This window comes from Saccopteryx bilineata, chromosome 4, assembly GCF_036850765.1.
Source record: "Saccopteryx bilineata isolate mSacBil1 chromosome 4, mSacBil1_pri_phased_curated, whole genome shotgun sequence".
In the NCBI taxonomy this organism is placed as follows: domain Eukaryota; kingdom Metazoa; phylum Chordata; class Mammalia; order Chiroptera; family Emballonuridae; genus Saccopteryx; species Saccopteryx bilineata.
In genome coordinates this window covers 275481791-275504036 of record NC_089493.1, presented here as the reverse complement: position 1 = coordinate 275504036, position 22246 = coordinate 275481791, and the positions used below count along the sequence as shown (strand labels likewise).

General features: G+C 51.3%; 1 protein-coding gene across 1 annotated transcript in view; it reads right to left on the bottom strand.

The window, feature by feature from the left end:
• ABCC6 (ATP binding cassette subfamily C member 6) overlaps window positions 1–22246 on the bottom strand; it is a 55454-nt gene that overhangs the window by 23438 nt on the left and 9770 nt on the right. Inside the window, exons 7-15 of the mRNA XM_066274758.1 lie at window positions 20583–20714; window positions 14757–14966; window positions 13927–14104; window positions 10921–11082; window positions 7797–7889; window positions 6009–6212; window positions 4933–5079; window positions 4122–4209; window positions 1044–1119 (exon numbers count right to left, since the gene is read on the bottom strand). Of these exons, the coding sequence (XP_066130855.1) occupies window positions 1044–1119; window positions 4122–4209; window positions 4933–5079; window positions 6009–6212; window positions 7797–7889; window positions 10921–11082; window positions 13927–14104; window positions 14757–14966; window positions 20583–20714 (1290 nt within the window). The remainder of the gene's footprint in view (window positions 1–1043; window positions 1120–4121; window positions 4210–4932; window positions 5080–6008; window positions 6213–7796; window positions 7890–10920; window positions 11083–13926; window positions 14105–14756; window positions 14967–20582; window positions 20715–22246) is intronic.

The following is a 22246-nucleotide window of genomic DNA, read 5'->3' as shown; positions in this document are numbered from 1 at the left end:
CCTCTCCTTCCTCTCTGTCTCTCTCTTCCCCTCCCGCAGCCAAAGCTCCATTGGAGCAAAGTTGGCCCGGGCACTGGGGATGGCTCCATGGCCTCTGCCTCAGGCGCTAGAATGGCTCTGGTTGCAATAGAGCAACACCCCGGATGGGCAGAGCATTGCCCCTGGTGGGCATGCTGGGTGGATCCTGGTTGGGTGCATGTAGGAGTCTTTCTGACTGCCTCTCTGTTTCCAACTTCAGAAAAATACAAAAAAAAAAAGAAAAGAAAAGAAAGAAAGAAACCTGGGTCTAGGCATACTCCTGCCCCAGGACCTTTGTATGTGCTATTTCCACTGCCTAGGAAGCTCTTCTTTCAGGAACGTGCAAGACTGATTCCTTCCCTTCTTCATTATAAACTCAGTTTAAATGCCAGAACTTCTCTCTCACTACATGTGACCCTGTCAACATCACACTCTGTCATCTTACCCTAATTTCTCATTTGTGCACCCCTCCATTCAGAATGTCAGCCTCAGTGCCTAAAACAGGGCCTGGCACATACAAAGAGCTCTATAAATACTATGAAGTGAGTGAATGACAACTGATAGATACTGGCCAGGGTATTTTAGTTTCCTGCATAGAACGTTTTGGGGTTGGCTGAGGTCTTCTGTTACAAAAACCTAGCCAAAGAGTTGAATGCCAGAAGTGACAATGATGTAGGGACTGCCACAGGGGAAGAGAAGCAGGCATGCCTGATGGGGCTGCCTCTTCTTGGCCAGGCCACTCTCTTGTCACCTTGACCAGTCTGGAGAGCAGAGGATCTCTCCTCCCTGCCAGGCAGGCTTGGATGCCCTGTCCCGCATCTGCAGGAGCTCTGCTTTCCCGAGACTCCCTCTGCCAGGGCTGGTCCTGGGTGTCTGCCTGGGAGAACGCCAGCCCAGGCTCACCCACCCTCCACCCGCCAGCCCCAGGCTGCAACTGCACCATCGCTCACACAGGAAGCAGCAAGAGCCTCTTGCATTTTCTCCCTGTCAACGGGAAGGTAGTTACGAGGGAAGCCCCTGTGTACCTGTGCAGGCAGGGCGGGCTCTCCCGGGACCAAGCGAAGGTGCCTTCCTGTACACTGATGCAGGCCTCCCTGGCAGCTGCAGGCATAAAAGACCAGTTATACCAGACATTTCTTGTCCCAGAGACCCCCAGCCCCAGGCACTGCCCCCCACCCCGAGGCAGCAGGAAATCTCTCCCAACTGAACAAACTGCCCTGCTTCTTCTCCCTAGCTTGAATGTGACCCTGGGATGGTCATACTCTCTCCCTGTAGGAAGGTCAGATAATTCAGGGGTCTGCAAACAACAGCCCAGGGGCCCGATCTTGCCTGCTGTCCACAGGGGGTTCTCGGGTTGTAACACAGTTCTGTTCCTACGACAGTGACGTGACCTGAATTTTGGTGTAAGTTGAAACACACACTAACCTAACACGAACAGAACACTTGTGCTTTTAACAGTCCAAAATGACGTAGGTAAGCGTACTGGGGGACACCAACTCCCTCACTCATATGGCCACGATACTGCGTATTCTTCTGCCGAATAAAACCAAACTAGTTTGCACACGGAGTCTGTAAGTATGACACTAACGGAATAAGCCGAAATGCTCTCGTCTCAGTTTTTAAAAGTTTTTATGGGAGTGAGGGTTGTAAACTTGAAACGTATGTTGAGACTGTTGTAATTCGAGGACTACCTATATTTTTATAAAATTGTATTAGAACATAGTCATGTCCATTTATTTATGTTATTTATTTTTTTTGTATTTTTCTGAAGTTGGAAACGGGGAGGCAGTCAGACTCCCGCATGAGCCCTACCGGGATCCACCTGGCACGCCCACCAGGGGGCGATGCTCTGCCCATCTGGGGCATTGCTGTGTTGCAACCAGAGCTATTCCAGCGCCTGAGGCAGAGGCCACAGAGCCATCCTCAGCTCCCGGGCCAACTTTGCTCCAATGGAGCCTTGGCTGAGGAAGGGGAAGAGAGAGACAGAGAGGAAAAAGAGGGGGAGGGGTGGAGAAGCAGATGGGTGCTTCTCCTGTGTGCCCTGGCCAGGAATCGAACCCGGGACTCCCACATGCCAGGCCGACGCTCTACTACTGAGCCAACAGGCCAGGGCTATGTTATTTTTTTAAACTGGATTCTTTCACATTGCAACAGCAGAGGTGAACAGTTGGGACACAGACCTAATGGCCTGCAATGCCTCAAGCGTACAAGCTGGTCCTTTGTAGAAAAGTGATTGGGCTTCTGACATAATTTACCATCCAGTCCGAGACTTCGGAGAGTGAAGGGAGTGCTATTAATTTTACTGGGACAACACCTGTGATCAGGGACACTGGTCTCCCTCTGTCTCTGGGTCTCAGATATCTTATCTGTATAATGAGGGAGGGACCAGATGGGTGGTTTTGGACCCTGACTGCACTCTTTGAATTACCCAGAGAGATTTTTTAAAACAACTCTCTCCGTGGCTCAGCCCAAACCCCCAAATCAGAATCTCCTTGGGGTGAGCATCTTCTATCTAATGAGCTGGTGACCCCCACCGACACCCACTGGACCGAATGGTCTCCAGGGGATGGGTTGCAGATACAAGTCATGATGCCCAGTTGAATACTAATTTCAGATAAACAAGTACTTTTTTGGTTTAAGTCTATCCACATATGGCATGGGATATACTTACACTCAAAAAAATCGTTCTCTCTGAATCTGAAATTCCAATTTAACTGGGAGTCCTGTGTCTTTTTATTGTGCGTCTGTCTGCCCTACTCTGGCGTCTGGTCCCTTCTTCTCTGTCTGGGGTATGCGTGTTCTCCTCTGTTTCCACATCTATAAAATAGGTGTGAGGGGAAGATGAGGCTATCACTGTTTAGGGCGCTATGGACTGTGCTGGCACATGGTAAGTGCTCGGTCCACATAGCTGTCGGTGTGTGTGCCAATCTCACCGTCGTACACCTTTGTGTAAGGAGCAAGGACGGGAGAGTGAGGCTCTAGCTCCAGGCTCGTGACCAGGTGTGTCAAAGGCGAGGCTCGAACAAGAGGCAGGGGCCTCTGGTCCAGGGTCCACGGGCCCTCCACTGGGGACAAGGGCACAGTGATCACAGACCCTATGCTATGTATGGACTGCACCTGAGAACTGAGGGCATGCTGGCTCTTGGTGGCTATCAGGATAATTCTGCCAGAGGTAGGGGACTGGAGGAGTTACTTCCCAAGGCCACCCAGCCAGCACTGGCAGACCTGGGATTTGAACCCAGTGCCCATTTCTGACTGCCCACAGCACACTGACTCAGCCAAACGAAGCTGTGCCCTGCTTAAAGGATGCCAGAGTTTGAGTGAGCCTCAGAAACACCAGTGTGGGGTTATTTAAAGGGCTCTTAGCCGACTTTCCTGGTTCTTTTTCTCTAATAACATTTACAATACTAAATAAAATGTGTAGAATGCTGACTTCGTGCAGAGCCCGCTCTCAGCACCGCCATACTTAAACAAAGTCGTTTAACCCTGACCGTGGCCATAAGCTGAGATGCTGTGAAGATCTCCGTGCCCATTTGGCAGATGGGGACCCTGAGGCTCAGAGATTAAGTTCTGGCTGGGGCAGTCCAACGCCTCAGGCTACGCTTTTAGGTACCACGTGGGTGTTTTCTCAGTGAGCAGGAAGAGGATGCCTCAGTTATAACAAGGGGAGGGCCTCACACCTCGGAGGGGTTGCCCTCCCCCGGCAGCAGTTCAGCTCGTGCGGCTAGCCCTGTAGGTGTCGGGCTGGCAGTGGATGGGCAGAGCAGGCACACCCAGCTGACTTGCGGTCAGGGACGTCCCGTCCTCGTACAGCTGCGCTCGTCACCTCTTCGATGTTATTTTCTAGCTCAACGAATGTGCTGCCATGCTCATCTCCCCGGCCCTTCCATGTGAGGGCACAGGGCACACAGTAGGTGCCCACGAGTCGTCACCGCATGAGGGGCAGAAGGCAGCGTGGTGCTAGTTTGCAAATTACGTGGCTGATAGTGCAGTCTGCACGTGCTTTCCTGCTGCCATCAGCCCCTCCCACCCCGGAGCTGAGACCCGGGCATCCTGCTGGCACCTCCTCCCTCCCACCCCCTCCTGCCAAGCTCGGCACTCACAGCATTTGGAGGGTCTCGAGTCCACAGCCTCAGGGGCAACTTCTTCCAGGCAGAGGAAGGCGGCCAGACGGTCCAAGGACACCCGGGCCTGGGGAAAGCCAAGCCCAGGTCACCCGTGCCGGAAGAGCAGAAAAGGAACTCAGGCTTGGGGTGTCGGGTGCCTCCAGGTGGAGGGGAAAAGCTTCCTGTCTACCCAGCCTTGCTCACTTGCAAGGCAATAATAGCGCAAAGCTCTTTAGGTCACAAAAAAATGATGCACGTGAAGGAGGTGACAATGATGGTAGTGGTACCCTTTTATCTCCCTGCTCCTAATCAGCACCGTGGGTTTGAATGAACTGCCATCCTGCAGACCAGACCCTGAGAGAGAATGGTGACCTTTCTGGTGGCATCATCAGGCCAATTTCCAGGAACGATTCTAAACATTGTCCACCTGGGGGCGCCTCTGCTCCCAGCCCCAATCTATCGTTGGTAATGAGAATGGTGGCCATTTAAATAGGGATGGCTCAGCGGGTCTTCAGGGCCAAGGAGGCACAACGGGAGTAGAGTCAGTTGAGGATGAGAAAGAAGATAAACTTGCTTTGTATGAAAAGGGACCCAAGTGAACACTTGCACGAGGGGTCGCTGAATTGGTGAGGCTGTGCACTTGGAGGAGGATGTTTGCTGACAGCTCCTGCGGTGGCCTCTGCCCCTTCCCTCTGTGTTTCCTGCTGTTTCATCCCCTTTCTCACTCCCTTCTTCCTCCTCCTCCTCCTCCTCCTTGGCTGATGTGGGTGGACAGCCCCTGCTGCAAGGCGCCCCTCCCCCACCTCACCTGGACGACAGAGTGGATGGAAAAGGGCAGGAAAGCCTGGGCCTTGTTGAGGATGTTGAGAACCGTGAGGGTGACGAAGGCTTTCTCGGCGTCCATGGCATTCTCTTCAGTCACCAGGGTGTGGACAGTGAACACAACCAGTGCCACCTGGGTGAGACACGGGGTGACGTCAGCTGCCGTGAGTGTGGCCAGGGAAGCCCAAGCCAGTTGTGGGGTCTCCAGGGGTCCGTGTGTCCCCTCCACCCAGATCGTTCCTTGAATTCAGCTGTGGATGAGGGGTGTGCACGCACGGCCCCGCGGTCAGTAGGTGTCAGGAACTCCCGGTTCCAGGCATTGAGGGACACGCGGTTCTCCATCTTGGTAGCATCACTTGGCGTGATGGTCACGCTAAGCTAAGTGATGGTCAGTGTGGTGATCACTTGTCGTTACGGTGACTCAATGACCCCTTTGGGGGGAACCCTCATGGTTCTAAATGATGGTACTTGTAGTTCTGAGTGTTGATTGTGTTGGCAACATCTGGTGTCATGGCACATGCCTCCTGGGATTCTAGAGCCTTCTGGAAACTTGTCACCAGCCTTGAATGTTTTATGAAGGGTATGGATTATATACTAGACACAGAGGTGAGTCGTTGTAGGGTTGGTTTGCAATGTGTGGCTGCGGTCAAAGCCATGCTTTAGAGGGCGAGTCTGGAAGGAATTTGTGAAATCAGTTGGAAAAAGACAGGACCAGCACTGTGCCAAAGTGAGGGGGCCGCAGCAGGGTGACTTGGGGTTCCACCTCTGCAGCTTCCTGCCCCTGTCACCCGGTCCCCACGGCAGTAGAAGCAGCACTTTCAGAGGACTGGAACTTTCAGGAGAACAACAGGTCTTATTAGACACGGCCGCATTCAGGGGGACGAGCTGACTGACCCATTAATCAGCAGAAAGCAGGAACCCCTGAATGAGAGCAGGAAGCGTACATTTTGATGGACAGGGTGGTTTGCAAAGAGAGGCTCCAGGATCTAAAACCTCTGCCTACCTCATTCCTCCTCCCCCAGCAGTCCCCCCCCCCCCGACAGGGAGACCAGGTGACGTCACCAGAAACGTGGACACTTGGAAGGACACCAGAGACACAGAGAAGAGGAGTCCAGAGGTCCTCAAGGCACCCAGCTCCTGGCCCCGGATGTGCAGGACTCTCTCCAGAAAGGCTGCCTCCCAGCCGTGGCACTTGACCATCCTCATGTTTCGGAGGATGCAGCTGGTGAGCCGCGCTCGGGAGTCCTTCCACCTCATCTGTTCTTCCTGGGGCCAGAGGGAAGAGAGGGAAGAGGACAAGGACAAGTCTAGAGTTCCCCTCCCCTGCAACCATCATACCACCCGCTCAGCAAATCTTGCTGATTCAAGCCAGGCTCCGAGCTGTCTGCCTCTCAGCATCTGTGTCTCCATCGTCCTTCTGCTCCTGAACCACGTTATCTCCCTTTGTCCCCCTGCCTCTACCTTCGTCACAGGGTGATGCTCCTTAACAGAGGGAGGACCCCAACACTTTGGAAGCAGAAGCAGGGCCCTAACCCAGCTGAGTGTGGTGCCACCAGGAAGGCTTCCTGAAGGCGGGGGTGACATGTGAGCTATGTCAGAACTGGTGTGAAGGTGCTGAGCACACAGAGAGCGAGAGGACCGGAGTGGGCAGGGGAAGATGGAGGGCACAGCATGACTTGGAGGACAGCCAGTGTGGTCAGAGGAGGGTGTGCGGGGACCAGGAAGAGAGGTGGCCTGGATCATGTTGGGACTTGGCGGCCAGGCAGAGGAGTTGGGACCACTGTGTTTCACCTTTGAGGGGTATGTCAGAGGGGCAGCTGCGTGGCTAGTGTCTGAGGGGAGGCCAAACAAAAGGATGGAGGAACAGCCTGTGTGACACCCTTCCTTCCTTTGTTTTTTCTTCCTCCCTCCCTCCCTCCCTCTCTTCTTCCCTCCCTCCCTCCCTCCCTCCCTTCCTCTCTCCCTCCCTCCCTCCCTTCCTCTCTCCCTCCCTCTCTCTCTTCCAAGTATTTACTGAGCACCTCCTAAAACCAGCACTGTTTGGAAAGCTGGGACCACATCAGCGAGCATTCCCTACTCCTGAGAAGTTTCACTCTAACAACAGAGAGAAAATAAATGGAGGAACTAGGTGGGTCCTGTGGCCAGTCAGAAGGTGACAAGCGCTGTGGAAGAGCATAGGCCGAGGAGCTGAGCTGCAGGAGGTGGAGGGGAGGGCACATTGCCCTGTAACCAGGGAGGTGAGGAGAGGCTGCCTAGACGTCAGGGAGAGGAGGGCAGGTGTTCCAGGCAGAGGTTACAGCCAGTGCAAAGGCCCTGTGGCAGGAGCTAGGCATGTTTGAGGATCACAGGGAGGGCAGTAGGGGGCATGGAGTGAGCAAGGGGTAGATGAGGCCACATCACAGTGGGCAGGTGGCCATAGCAGGGTTCTGGCCATAGCAGGGAAATGGGAGGGAGGGCCCCTGTTTGGTTTACACAGTGCCCTCTGGTTGATGTGTGAAGAGGCCTGGGTGGGGGTGAGGACAGAAGTGGGGACTCAGCCAGGGGGTCCCCAGAGTGACCCAAGAGAGAGACAATGGGGTTCGGAGAGCCTGGAGTGAGAAGGAGAAACATTCTGGAAACAATTTGAAGGTGAGGTCAACCAAATTGCTGACTCATGGAATGTGAGAGAGAGGCATCAACACTGACCCATGGTTATGTGGTCTGAACACTGGGGGGACAGAGCTGCCACCCACCGACTGAGTGACTGCAAAGGCCCGTGCCACCTCTCCCCTCTCCCAACCCCTCCCATCTCCTTCCTGGCCTTCCTCCCATCCCCCCCCCCCCAGGGGTCCCTTCTGTCGATTGCCAAACCTGATGGTGGTTCCTCTTCTTGGTGATGAAGAAATTCAGAGGGAGGAGGCTCAGGAAGACAGCGATGGCAGTGAGGGCAGAGGGTCCCAGAAGCTAGAGACAGAGGGGACAATGTCACGAGATCCCTGAGGGGCCCAGCTGTAGACTCCGAGGGATCCGGTGAGGACCGGGGGAGGGGGTGGAGGTTCAGATTTGATTCGGAAGCAGGGAGGTGTCAGGGAGGCGAGGAGGGCAGCTGTGGGGTGGAGACCAGGACACGGGGCAGGCAAGGGGAAACCTTCCACGTCGGGGAGTGACGTTCTCACACACAGTACGGTATGCAGAGCTATGTCGTGGAATCAGGCACCAGAAACCTGTATAATTATGGTAACCAGTATCACCCCGATAAAATGTAAAAAAATTTAAAAATTTTAAGAAACTTAAAAAAAGAAAGCAATGACACACTTCACACAACGGGTGTGTGTGTAGACAACACAGGTCGTGCATCTGGACAGGCGGAACCAGGTGGGCGCACCTGGTCAGAATGGTGAAGTCAGGCCTGACCAGGCAGTGGCACAGTGGATAAAGTGCCAACTTGGGACATTGAGGACCCAGATTCAAAACCCCGAGGTCACTGGCTTAAGCACAGGCTCATCTGGCTTAGGTGTGAAATCGTAGACCAGACCCCAGGGTCACTGGCTTGAAGCCCAAGGTCAGAGCAAGGGGTCACTGGCTCAGCTGGAGCCCCCTCAATCAAGGCACATGTGAGAAAGCAATCAATGAACAACTAAGGAGCTGCAGCTCTGAATTAATGCTTCTCATCTCTCTCCCTTCCTCTCTGTCTGGCCCTATCTGTCCCTCTCATCTTGCTTGTTAAAAATAAAAAAAGAACCATGAAGTCAGACCTCTGGAATCAGGATCTGGGTTCAAATCCTGACTCTGACACTCACTTGTGTGGCCTTGGGCAAGTGACTTACGCTCCCTAAGCTGCAGTTTCCTCACCTGTTCAATGGCACTAGAGCTGTTTTCAGATCCTAACATAAGTGCCTATGTCACACAATGCGTTATTATCCCAGTCTTTATTCCACTCCGACGAGGGCTGGCAGATTTAGCGAATAACCATGCAGGACCTCTGACCAGTTAAATTAGGATTTCACATAAACAGTGAATAAATTTTTAGTATAAGTATGTACCATGGAATATTTGGGACATATTTATGCTAAGAAGTTATTCAATATATCTAAAATTTATATTTAACTGGACACCGTGTTTTGTGGCACACACACCCTCTCTCCACCAGCTCTGTGACTCTGGAATGGTTGTATTCCCTCTTAGCTCTGGTGTCTTTATATGGAAAATGCAGGCGTGAGGGGGAAGTAGAATAGATGGTTTTTAAGTGGCTGTGACTTTTTGAGTTTCCTTCTGAGCTCATTTTGGCCCATTTTCTAGACAAGCCTCACCCCCTCTCCCGTCTGTGGGCCTTGGTTTCTCCTGTTAGTCAAAACCAGTTTTGGAAACTTCCTTGGCTATCCTCAGCAAGCAGGTTTATTTCATTTATGCAGCAATAGTGCCATCCAGTGGCTAACTAGAGAGGTGCCCAGAAGGCAAATAACCAGCGGTCACAGCCAGGGTTGGGAACATACGTACTCAAAGAAATGTTGATAGAAGGTTGAACTCTCTCTGGCAAGATGGCATCATTTGGCAAAATTGCTACAAATGCTAACTGTTAGCAGCCCCAATGCCCATCCTTCCTTAACCGGATCTCAGCATGATCCTCTGATGGTAGGGGCCCTCTGTCTGCCAAGGGGCCAGGAGAGTGACGGGTGTGCTGTCCGCAGATTCACTTGGGTCAGCGGTCAGCCTACTCAGTTGCCCTGTGTTTTCCCAAGGGCTCCCCACTCACGCTCTTTCTATCATAACAGCTAACATCTCTGTAGTAGTGTGTGAAGTGCCCCATGTGTGTTTGCTAAGCAGCCCCTGTATGCTGGGCTCTGGAACACAAGCTACCAAGTCCCCTGCCCACAGGGGTGCATCACTAACCACATGAGACAACACCCACAGGCTACAGCTGGGTGCCAGCACTGTCCTAAGGCCTTCTCGGGCATGCGCTCACTGCAGACCTCAACGTCCAGGACAGGGGCCCTATTGCTAATTGTGATTCTCACCTTCCAGATGAGAAAGGGGCAACAGACAGGTTAAATCACTTGCACAAGGTTTTATAAGGAGCACGTGGTAGAAAGCAGAATTTGAACCCAGACGGTCCTACTTCAAAGTTTGTGGTTTTAATAAAATAAAAAAAAATCCTACACCACCGACTATTTTTTTTTTTTTTTTTCATTTTTCCGAAGCTGGAAACGGGAGGCAGTCAGACAGATTCCCGCATGCACCCATCTGGGATCCACCCAGCATGCCCACCAGGGGGCGATGCTCCGCCCATCTGGGGCGTTGCTCTGTTGCATCCAGAGCCATTCTAGCACCTGAGGCAGAAGCCACAGAGCCATCCTCAGTGCCGGGGCCATCTTTGCTCCAATGGAGCCTTGGCTGCGGGAGAGGAAGAGAGAGACAGAGAGGAAGGAGGGGGGGAGGGGGGGGAGAAGCAAATGGGCGCTTCTCCTGTGTGCCCTGGCCGGGAATTGAACCCGGGACTCCTGCATGCCAGGCTGACACTCTACCGCTGAGCCAACCGGCCAGGGCCTCCACCGACTATTAATAGATGACAGAAAGTAAAAAAACAAACAACTCGTGATTTTTTTTTTGTCACTTGGCCAATTATGCTTTTTTGACAAATAGGTAGCAAACCCTTTCCCCTAGAATGGCCTGTCCTTTTTGTTGATGGTACTGGTGCCCCAGGGTTACAGATAACTTCAAAGAGGCTTACTCTGTGTCCCTGGTACCCTGATAATAAGAAGTGGCCATGTTATCATTGTCATCAACATTTTACAGATGAGGAAACGAAGGCTCAGAGAGGGTGAGCATCCTGCCCAAGGTCAAGTGAAGGCACCGTGTCCAAGACATGGCCCACTGGACCAGCCCGCAGTGGGCGTGCAGGTGGAGACCGGAAGCCGGGAAGAGGAGGGAGAGAAGGAGGAGGACGGGGCAGGACTCAGCTCACATCCCAGCCCCGCCCCTGGCCCGCCCGGCTCACCTGCCAGAGATAAACAAAGCAGATGATGATCCAGACGAGCGGCAGCCACAGCCCATTGAGGTAGAGCACGCTCTCAGTCAGCCGCTGGACGTCTACAGACACCAGGTTGACCACGTCCCCAATGGCGCTGGTCTTTTTGGAGCCGCTGGATAGAGCCAGGACCTGGGCAGGACAGGAGGAAGGAGACTTGAATCTGAGGAAAGGTCAGGTGGTGGGGATGGGAGTAGGGGGCGGGGGGAGGCAGGGAGCCCCCAGGGAGCAGACCTGCGTCTAAGCTACGACGCACGAACTGAATGAGACAGGTTTCTTTACCTTTTGCACCTCAGTTTCCTCATCTCTAAAGTGGGCTAATAAAAATCCCCTAAGCCAGTCTCCTGGAACCTTTGTGAGAATCCAGGTAGATGACAAAAATGCACTAGAGCAGTATTAATCAATCACATCGTACCTGGAAACCTTGGATTTGTGGCAACAGTGGTGGCCTTCTGCTGAGTGCTAACGAGGTCACAGGCACCGTGTTCAATAAACAGTGTCATCATTTTCTGTGACGAACACCTCACCCAACAACAGGGGGCAGGTACTACCATGTCTCATTCCTTTTAAAATGCCACAAATAAAACCCTTACTGTTTTTATATCAATGAAGGGGAAAAAAAAAATCAATGCTAATTAAATTAAGACCTAATGCGTCTTGATTTCAGAACTGTTAAACAAGTGACACTAAAATCAATGAATGCAGAATTACCAACCCCATTATACAGCTAAGGAAACTGAGGCACAGAGAAATTGACCAACTTGCCCAAAGTTGGAAGGCTTGTAAGTGACTAGGCCAGGATTGGAATCCAGGATGACTAAGGCATGACCCGGGCTCACCAAGGTGTTAGATGGCATTTAATGTGCCTCTCAAATACCGACCTGGTTCTCTGGCAGCCCCAAATTTTCCCTAACCCTGGGGCCATAGTGGACCCCTTCCAGCCTGTTGAACGCTGTCTTACTTGCAATTCTCTCTCTCCTGAGTGTGTGAGAAAGGAAGCAAGGGGGTGAAAGAATAATCAGGGAATGACTGCGTGTAGAAATTCTCCAAAAAAAATCTTTTAATCTTTATTGAGCACCTACTCTGTGCCGTGCACTGACCTGAGTGCTGAGAATATAGCTGTGAACAACAGAGGCAGGGCTTATGACCCAGTGATCCCACTCCTGAGACTATCTCCTAAAGGATCCCAAAACACTAATTCGAAAGAACATATGCAGCCCCGTGCTCACTGTAGCATTATTTACAATAGTCAAGATCTGAACGCAGCCCAAAGACCCGTGAATAGATGAGTGGATAAAAATGCTGTGGTATATCCACACTACAGAATAACTACACAGTCACAAAAAAGAAGGAAATCTTCTCTTTTTGCAACAGTACGGATAGACCTGGAGATTATTATGCCAAGTGAAATAAGCCAGTCAGAGAAACGCAAATACAATATGATCTCACTTCTATGCGCAGTCTTATGAACTTAATAAACTGATGAGCAAAATAGAAACAGAGGCAGGGTCACAGGGAACAGATGGACAGCTATTAGAGGGGAGGAGGGTTACAGAGACTGAATGGAAGATTAGCCAAAAGCATATACACCAGCAGTTCTCAACCTGTGGATCACAACCCCGGCGGGGGTCGAACAACCAAAACACAGAGGTCGCCCCACAGGTTGAGAACCGCTGATATACACTATATATACGTGTGTTTATAATACACACACACAGACCACAATGGTGTCAGTCAGAGGGAAAGGGGGTGGAGGTAGGGGGAAGGGGGCTAAGGGGGCGATGGGGATGGAGAGAGACTTTGCTTGGGGCATTGGGCGCAGGATGCAGTGTACAGATGCTGTTTTACTGAGTTGTACGTTTGAAACCTATATGGTTTTGTGGACTAATGTCGCCCTAATAAATTCAATTAATAAAAAAAAAGAGAAAGAAATTAAAAGAAGAAGAAAAGAATAACAGAGGCAGGGGGCTCTTTCTCCTGGGGCTGGTGTTTAGGCTGGGGAACAAAATGAAGACTCCCATAGCTCCTTCTTCGGTGCAGGTGCAGTCTCCTGGTGAGTGCCACGGAGAGAGGTTTTGAAATATACCGTATTTCCCCATGTATAAGATGCACCTTCATTTTGGGGCCCGAAATTTGAAGAGAAATGTATTACATAAAGTTATTGAACTCGAGTTTTAGTCATCATAAAATTTATACAACTCCTCATCTGGGCAAATAAAAGAGGGAAATGCAAGTAAAAAAAAAAACAACAATCTTCCCCTCCCGCAGCCAAGACTCCATTGGAGCAAAGATGGCCCGGGCGCTGGGGATGGCTCCTTGGCCTCTACCCCAGGCGCTAGAGTGGCTCTGGTCGTGGCAGAGCGTCGCCCCGGAGGGGCAGAGCATCATTGCCCCCTGGTGGGCAGAGCGTTGCCCCTGGTGGGCGTGCCGGGTGGATCCCGGTGGGGCGCATGTGGGAGTCTGTCTGACTGTCTCTCCCCATTTCCAGCTTCAGAAAGATAAAAAAAAAACCAAACAAACAAAACTACAACCACTGTATAAGACACACCCAGTTTTTAGATCCTAATTTTCTGGAAAAGGGTGCATCTTATACATGGAGGAATACGGTAAGTTTTATTTTTCAGGTAAGGCAATGCCCACAGATCAGGCATTGCTTACAGAAGAGTTATGAAAAGAGTATCAGCAGTGGTAACAGCAAGTGCAAAGACCCTGAGTAAGAGGAGCAAGAGAGGAAGGGGTGTGTCATGTGATGAGGTCAGAGAGATCCTAGGGTCAGATCACAAGAGGCCTTACAGAAATAACCAAGAAGGTGAGAGTGTAGCATAAGCAACTATTAGTGAAGTGATGATTGTGTTTTCAGGTACAAGTGATACTGACAGCTCAAGGATGTGACCCTCCCTGGATGAAGCATTGGTATGTATGTACACCGGGACAGGACAGAGAGAAGCGGAAGGCCACGCCTCGCCAGGGGCTCACCTTCCTGTACACCAGGCCAGTGATAGCTGTGCGCAGTCTTATCTGCAGCACCTTGAGCCTGTACATGTGCTGCTGCTCGAACAGCGTCTGCAGGCAGGCGGCCAGGAACATCAGCAAGGCGATGAGATAGCCCTTCCAGGCTGGGGCCACGGGGTCACTGATAAACTCCAGGAACAGGCTGGTGGGAGAGTGAGGGGGAGGCACTGGTGAGAGCAGGTGCTGGTGGGCGCTGCCAAGCCTGGCCCAATCTGGGAGACCAGATGAAGTGGCTGATTTTTTTTTTTTTTTCAGAAATGACTGCAATTATATTCCCCATGGTCTATGCTTATTGTCAAAGTGACCTGCAGCAGCTCCGGTCAAGAGGTGAGGTTTTTATCCTCACTTGTCCAAAACCCCAGCACCTCAAAATGCAACTGCATTTGGAGATGGGGCCTTTTAAAAGGTGAGCAAGTTAAAATGAAGCCATTCAGCGGGACCTTAATCCAGTATGATTGGTGTCCTCATAAGAGGACATTTGGACAGACGAGGAGACACGTGGGGTGCACGGGCACAAACCGATTGCTGACCCACATTATCATAAGTAAGTAAGTGGTTAGAGCCCCTCACTGTGGGCTGTTTTGTTACACAGCAAGAGCTAACTGATAAGTCAGGTTAGAGGCCACTCATTTTCTTCTTCCCCAGGTCTCATTTATTTATGTCCTTTCGTGCCCCCTCCAGGGCCCTGAGCACCAGAGGTCTAAGCAGGGGCAGGAGCGCTGAACCCCCTGGACCTGGAAATACACCATTAAGGGACCACCCACGTTAGCAATGCACCCAAGGCTTGAACCCACCTGAGGAGCTTGGGGACAGTGAACCTGAAGACATCACTGATGACAAGGCAGAGGGTCCCGAGGAGGAAGGTGGAGCGGAACACCTGCCAGATGGCCCTCAGCAGCGGGCCCCTCTTGTGCACTGTGTGCTGTAGGAAGGCCTCGGTCTCCGGGGCATCCCCACTGTGCCGGAGGCTTCCTCTGCTTTTACATTCTGTTGCCTTGGAGTGCCTGGGGGAGAGGAGAAATGGGCTCCGGGTCCTCGCAATAGGTTGAATGCGTGTTTCCCCATATTCATAGGTTGAAACCCTACCCCCCAATGTGATGGTATTTGGAGGTGAGGTCTTTGGGAGATGATTAGGTCATGAGGGTGGACCACTCCTAAATGAAATTAGTGACCTTATAAAAGACCCCAGTGAGTTGCCTTGTCCCTTCCTCCATGTAAAAAACAGAGAGGACAGTGTCTATCAACCAGGAGGCAGGCCCTCACCAGACACCAAATCTGCAGGTGCCTTGACCTTGAAGGACTTGTAGCTTCCAGAACTGAGGGAGATAAGTTTGTTGTTCACAAGCCGGCCGGTCTGTGCTGCTTTGTTATAGCCGCCAGAACAGACTGAGACAGTCCTTTCTGATGTTCCCCGAGGTAGCAGCCGAGCTGTCAGCAGCGGGACCAGTATCACAGGGTTCCTACTCAACCAGGGGTGGGCGAGCTTGGACCCAGCCTCATCTCCTCACCTGTTCTTCCTTGTCTCCCAGATCACCCGCCAGTGAGACAACCAGGCAGGGGAGGGGTGGACGGCAGGAGGGCAGTCCCAGGACCCACGGGTGGTGATGCGAATGCGCACACTTTGAGCACCTACTATGTACCAGGCACTCCCTAGTCCTCCTAAGAACCTGGGGTTACCTCCATTTCACAGATAAGAAAACTAAAGGTCAGAGGGTGAACTTGTCCCAGGGCACACAGCTGAGAAGTAAAAAAACTAGGATTTGACCCCAACTCTACCTTTGAGGTAGATTTTTTATCTAAAATGCAGCCCTCCCCTTCTTCCACAACTGGCCAGCCCTTAGATGGTTTAAAACTGGTTTAGAATCCTGCTTGTGGCCCTGGCTGGTTGGCTCAGTGAATAGAGCATTGACCCAGCGTATGAACATTCCGTGTTTGATCCCTCGTCAGGGCACACACGAGAAGCGACCATCTGCTTCTCTTCCCCTCCCTCTCCCCCTTCTCTCTCTCTCTTCCCCTCCCACAGCCATTGGCTCCATTGGTTCAAGCATCGGCCTCAGGCACTGAAGATAGCTCAGTAGATTCAAGCATCATCCCCAGACAGGGGTCACCGGGTGGATCCCGGTCAGGCGCATGCGAGAGTATATTTCATTATCTCCCCTCCTGTCACTTAAAAAAAAAGAAAAAAGAATCTTGCTTGTGTCCAGGGACCTGGCGCTCCTGGTCTGGGTAAAAGCACACCCAGAAGCTCAGACAGCCGCGAAGCCATAAGGGCCCTGGCTTTACTCATACCCAAGGGCCACAGGGAGAGGGTGGGTCAAGGAGGGTGAGAGGAGGGGGCGGCCAAAGGACCCCTCTAGATGCAGGCAGTCCTCTGTCATAGGGAGAGGCTGGTGGTGACACAGCTCTGACAGCCCAGTTGCTGCGTAGCTCTGGACAGACTGCTTCCCTCTTGTGCCTCTGTGCCCTCGTGTCTGAAAGGATGGAGCTGGTCTCTCTCTGCTTCCCAATTCCGACAAAGGGGATTTATCATTAATGCCAATGCCTATTTACAGAGCCAGGACCGGGACCAGGACTGGGACCAGGCGCTGGGATCAGCCCTTTACATGCACGATTGCATTGACTCATCTCACCCTCCTTAACTGGCTCATATCACAGGCTCCCCACTCCACTGAAAAGAAGATTGAGACTCAGAGAGGCGGTGACAGCTGCCCAGGTCACACAGCAAGGACAGAACAGGGATTTGAGCCAGATCTCCACTCACGGTTCTCCACTCACAGTGCCTCTTTGCGGACCTCACCCACCAGCAAAAGTTAAATAAACCATGGCGAGCGTGGGTGGCCAGACTGTCATGGACAAGGTCAAGGCCTTGCCCCTCTTTTCTGGCTTGGCTTGCTGTTTGGTTTGGCATCTCGGAGGGTTGTGGCTTGGCCTTTGTCACTGAGCTGTGCATGGCCTGCCACTCACAGACATTTTGGTATTTGAGTCTCGTATGCCGAAAGGATGTCACTTCCTAGCAGAGGCCACCCTGACACCCCTTCCCATTGGGTCCCCATCATTCAATTTGTTCCCTTCAGAGATATGCTCACTCTCTACAGCTCTCTGCTTCACCTCTTTGTCTTGTTAGAATGCCAGGAGGGGAGACTTCATGTTTGTATTTTCCCCAGCACCTAGATATTCAGTTCCTGAATGTTGTAGGCACTCAGTTAATACTTGTCAAATGAATGGGAAAAAATCAATTAGGTGTGATGTGTGCAAAGGGCCTAAAAGACTGCCTGGTTCACAATGTTATAAAGATTTGTGGAAGGAAGGAATTAAGGGAGAGAGGGATGGAGGATGGAGGGAAGCAGGCAACTAGGTTTGGTAGACTGAACCTGGCCTTGGATCCAGGAGACTGAATTTCAGATGCCTCTTTCCTCTCTGAGCCTCAGTGTTTCCATAAGTAAAATGAGATGACTATGAAGACTTCTTCCCAGATGGATGTACTGCTCGCCTCTGGTCTAGCTGCTGGCCCAGAATTCTAAGCCATTGTGGTCAGCCTGCAGGCTCTCTAGCAAACTTTCTCCTTCCCAGTGGGTTACACTTTTCTTTAAGAAAAGTCTGCAGCCCTGGCCGGCTGGCTCAGTGGTAGAGTGTCGGCCTGGCGTGCAGAAGTCCCAGGTTCGATTCCCGGCCAGGGCACACAGGAGAAGCGCCCATCTGCTTCTCCACTCCTCCCCTTCTCCTTCCTCTCTGTCTCTCTCTTCCCCTCCTGCAGCAGAGGCTCCATTGGAGCAAAGATGGCCCGGGCGCTGGGGATGGCTCCTTGGCCTCTGCCCCAGGCGCTAGAGTGGCTCTGGTCACAACAGAGTGATGCCCCGGAGAGGCAGAGCATCGCCCCTTGGTGGGCAGAGCATCACCCCCTGGTGGGCGTGCCGGGTGGATCCCGTCGGGCGCATGCGGGAGTCTGTCTGACTGTCTTTCCCCGTTTCCAGCTTCAGAGAAATAAAAAAAAAAAAAAAAAGTCTGCAGATTGGTGTCCAATCTTTGGTCTTTGGACCAAAGACCATTTGTGCAGGACTTGCATATGACCATAAGGTAAGGCAGGGGTCTGAGTGTCTGGCCAGGTGTAAGTTGGGGGATACAAAAGGGAGTGGTGGAGACTGTGGCAAACAGAAGAGCACCTGCCCTGTCTAGTGGAACAGCTGCCACCCAGACCCACTTTCCTGTTGCCATGCTGGACTATGACCCAGCACTGCCAGTCTACTTTCAGAGAGGTCAGAATTTCAGATTTGTATGTGATATTGCCAATGTAGTTTTTTGTTGTTGTTGTTGTTTTGTTTGTTTGTTTTTTGTATTTTTCCAAAGTTATAAACGGGGAGGCAGAGAGACAGACTCCGCATGTGCCTGACTGGGATCCACCCGGCATGCCCACTAGGGGGCGATGCTCTGCCCATCTGGGGCATTGTTCCACTGCAGCCAGAGCCATTCTAGCACCTGAGGCGGAGCCCATGGAGCCATCCTCAGTGCCCGGGGCCAACTTTGCTCCAGTGGAGCCTTGGCTGTGAGAAGGGAAGAGAGAGATAGAGAGGAAGGAGAGCGGGAGGGGTGGAGAAGCAGATGGGTGCTTCTCCTGTGTGCCCTGGTTGGGAATGGAACCTGGGACTTCCACACGCTGGGCTGATGCTCTACCACTGAGCCAACAGGCCAGGTCTGCCTATGTTTTAAATGTTGGTAACTTATTAAAAACAAAACAATACAAACCCCCCTCAAAGAACAAGAGCAACGTCACACCATGTGGGTCAAGCACACCTTGGCAACCTGAGTTGGCCAGAAGGTGGCTGGTCTTCTGACCACTCAGGATGACATCCTCTTCCTTCCTCCAAAAGTTGCAAAATATTTCAGAAACATAACAAAAGTTCCCTCGGTGTGTAATCAGTTAGCTCAGGAAATGGCTGAGCTGGACTTTGTATAACCGTGCCTTCCTCCTGTCTCTCTGCCCACTGTGTGTGGATCCTCAGCCTGTTCTGGAGAGTATCTCCATTCACTGGCTCCAGTGTTCTCGTGCTGGCTGCGGAAGCCAGGGCTAGAAGAGAGTGGGTGAGACTCCAGGGCTTCTTTGAATGAACTCTGCCACTCAGCAGTAACTTAAGGGTGGAGGGGAGCCTGGCCTATCATGGCGTAGAGGATAAAGCATCGTCCCGGAATGCTGAGGTCGCCTGTTCAAAACCCTGGGCTTGCCCAGTTAAGGCACATATGACAAGCAATCAATGAACAACTAGAGTGAAACAATTATGAGTTGATACTTCTTGCTCCCCCCCATCCATACTCCTCTCTCTGTAAATCCAATAAATAAAATCTTAAAAAATAAAAAGAGTAGAGGGAAAGTTTGACAAGAGATGCCTAGGGTGAGAGAGAGCTGCTGTTTTGATTTGCTCATATAACTCCTTTTGGAGCGACATACATCCTTCCTTTGGGGAGCAGCCCCTCCTCTCGCCTCCTGTCCCCTCCCCTCTTTGTGTGACCCAGAAAGAACCACCGATCATGGAGCTTGCCCCTTGGTCATGGGAGTGGCCCCTGAGAGGCACATGACTTGAGCCAGCCAATCAGAGGTTTTCCTCGAAATTTTCTATATGGAAGCTAGGAGAGATGGCTTTATGAAGAGACCTATACACAGATAACAGCTGAGCTGAGAGATGGAGGGAAAGAATTTGGACACCATGCAAATCCCTGGATCCAGCCAGACCTGCAGCTAGATCACCTTCTCAGCTATGTGAGCCAGTAGTCTCTCTCTCTCTGTCTCTCTCTCGCTTTTTCTAATCTGTGGGTTTCAACCATATACAGCCACCACCACAAAGTCCTAGAGTATTCAGGGGAACCTGGTAACTGTTCTCACAGAGCTGTTACTTTTTGCCTGTCCCCTGAAATCCCAAGAACTAGTGAGGTCAAGTGACTTGTCCAAAATAATCAATTACTTGATGGCTTGTCTGTATCTCACCTCAGGCTTAATTAATGTTGGCAGCTCATTTCTCTAGAACAAACGTTCCTGGACTGGTTCTTCAGACTCCAAGGGCCCCACAGAAGTTTCCAGAGATGCCACAGAGGGCAAGAGCGAGGCAGACTGGGCAGGACTAGAAAGAGCTTACACCTTCTGCTTGAGCTTTTACCATTTTCAAGGAATTCGTTAAATTCTTTTCTAAAATAAAAATTTTCCCCATTTCCCACAAGTTATGAGTTCGGGGCTAATGACATCCCCATTGAACAGATAAGAAACCTGAAGCCCAGGAAGCTAATCACTCAGGTGACATAATAAATGAATAGTTGCCTGCATTTATGACCCACCACTCACCTCTCCACCCCCAGTCTTAAAATATCCCTTCTGTTTCCTGCCTGCCATTCCACCATTCCAGCTCCCTTCCGGGGACCTCCTGGAGTTCCCATGTTGTCTCCTTTTGGAACCTGAAAAGCACTCTGGGAGAAAACGTACCTTGAGCCTGACCAGGTAATACTTAGTGAGATCACCTGGCGGGAAGGGGGCTGTAGAGGTGGAGCCCAGAGTAGGGTCGGGGGTTGTACGTGGGGCCAAATGATGGGCTTTGCAGACCAAGCATGCAGCTGAGCTCTCTCCACTTCCACACACTCACCGCTGGGCTGCACTGAGGTTCTTTGTCCATTTCCTTTGGAGCTGGGACACAAGTTCTTCTGAGGAGTTCTCTCTCGCAAGTGACCAGAGGTCTTTTGGACCTAGTGGCTTCCTGTAGCCCCTCCAGATTAGCCTGTAAAAGAGGATCACCAGGGAAAGCTCCTTCTGCCTTCTGCCTTTTGCCCTCTGCCTCTTCAAAGTCCTGGAAGCTGTGTGACCCTGGGTATATCACTTTACCTCTCTGTACTTCTTCTGACTCCTCGGTAAAATTAAAGCAATTAACTGTACCTAATATTTGCTGAGCGCTTTTCAGTTTACAAAGATCATCTCATTTAGTTGTCACATGAGCCTGTATGATAGGTTATTATTGACCCATCTTACAGATGAGGACACAGAAAGAGGCTCAGCGATTATATGATTTAAACAAGGGATGACCTATGTAGCAGGAGAAATAAACCTCCCTAGGAGTCAAAAGTCAAGAATAGAAAAATATCACTGCTCACCACTCCAGCCACCTGACCTCAGGACCTTTGCACATGCATGTTGCTCTGCTAAAAACTCTTTTCCTGCACTTCTCACCGGGTCACTTCTTACTTGATCTTCACCTCAGCTTAGATGGGATTTCCTTAGAAGCCCACCCAATGACTCCTCCCTGTCCCGATAGATTCCCCCATTATAATATCCCTCAGTTTCTTGAGCTTTTTTCCTTATAATGCTTGTTGAAACTATGTTTATTTACTTTTTCAGTCTGGTTATTTATTTCGTGTCTTTCTCCTCCATTGGATAGTAAGCTCCGTGGGGGCAAAGACAGTACTTGCCTTTATCCTCACTTTCTGGCACAGGGCACAAGATTCATCACATGAAGCCACTTATCAACTCTGTGACTTGGGCACATCACTTCTCATCAATGGACCTCAATATCCTCACCTTAAAATGACAGTGTTTCCCAATGCATGGGACTGGTATATGAGGTGACTGTAGGTGGCTTGTTGTTGGAGGGGGTCACCGGAAAGATGTGAGCACTGGTTGACCCAGGAGCTGGACCTGGGCAATCAGAGGTTCCTCCCCCCTCCCCTGTCCCTGCAGTGTGCACACAGCCCATCTTCCTACTCTAGGAGCCATTTCAAGGAAGCAGCCTGGAGATAGTAAGGTGCTTCTGAGGCCACCTGGTAGGTGTATGTGACGGAACCCCACTAAGGCCTCTGTATAAACTGTTAAGATTCTGTCCAGCGGGTATGGCGATCTCCTTGACCCGCAGCACCCAAGAACGAGCCTCGCAGGTAAGTTCCCTTGCTTGTTAAAACCTCCACCTACCAGTCTGGAGCCTGTCTCTTCCATTGCCCTTTGCCCTCTGGGTACGGGGTCAGTTTGCGAGCCAACCCACATACATAAGAAATTATTTGCGATAGACTTCCATATGAGGAGCATCACTTTTTTTTCAGGTCCCTCTCATCTTTCTAATGATGTCAAGAAGAAGGTCTTGTTCGGGGCTGATGCTGAGCTCATTACTGGGACTTCTCAAGTCCCCCTTTCTAACACAGAGCAAAGTCAGGCAGGATACAGTTCTGATCTGGAACTTACTAACATTGCCTGGTTTTCACTGAAGTTAAGTTTGGAGTTCTCCATGGCAAGTGATTCTATAGATTTTTACTATTTGGCAGTGAT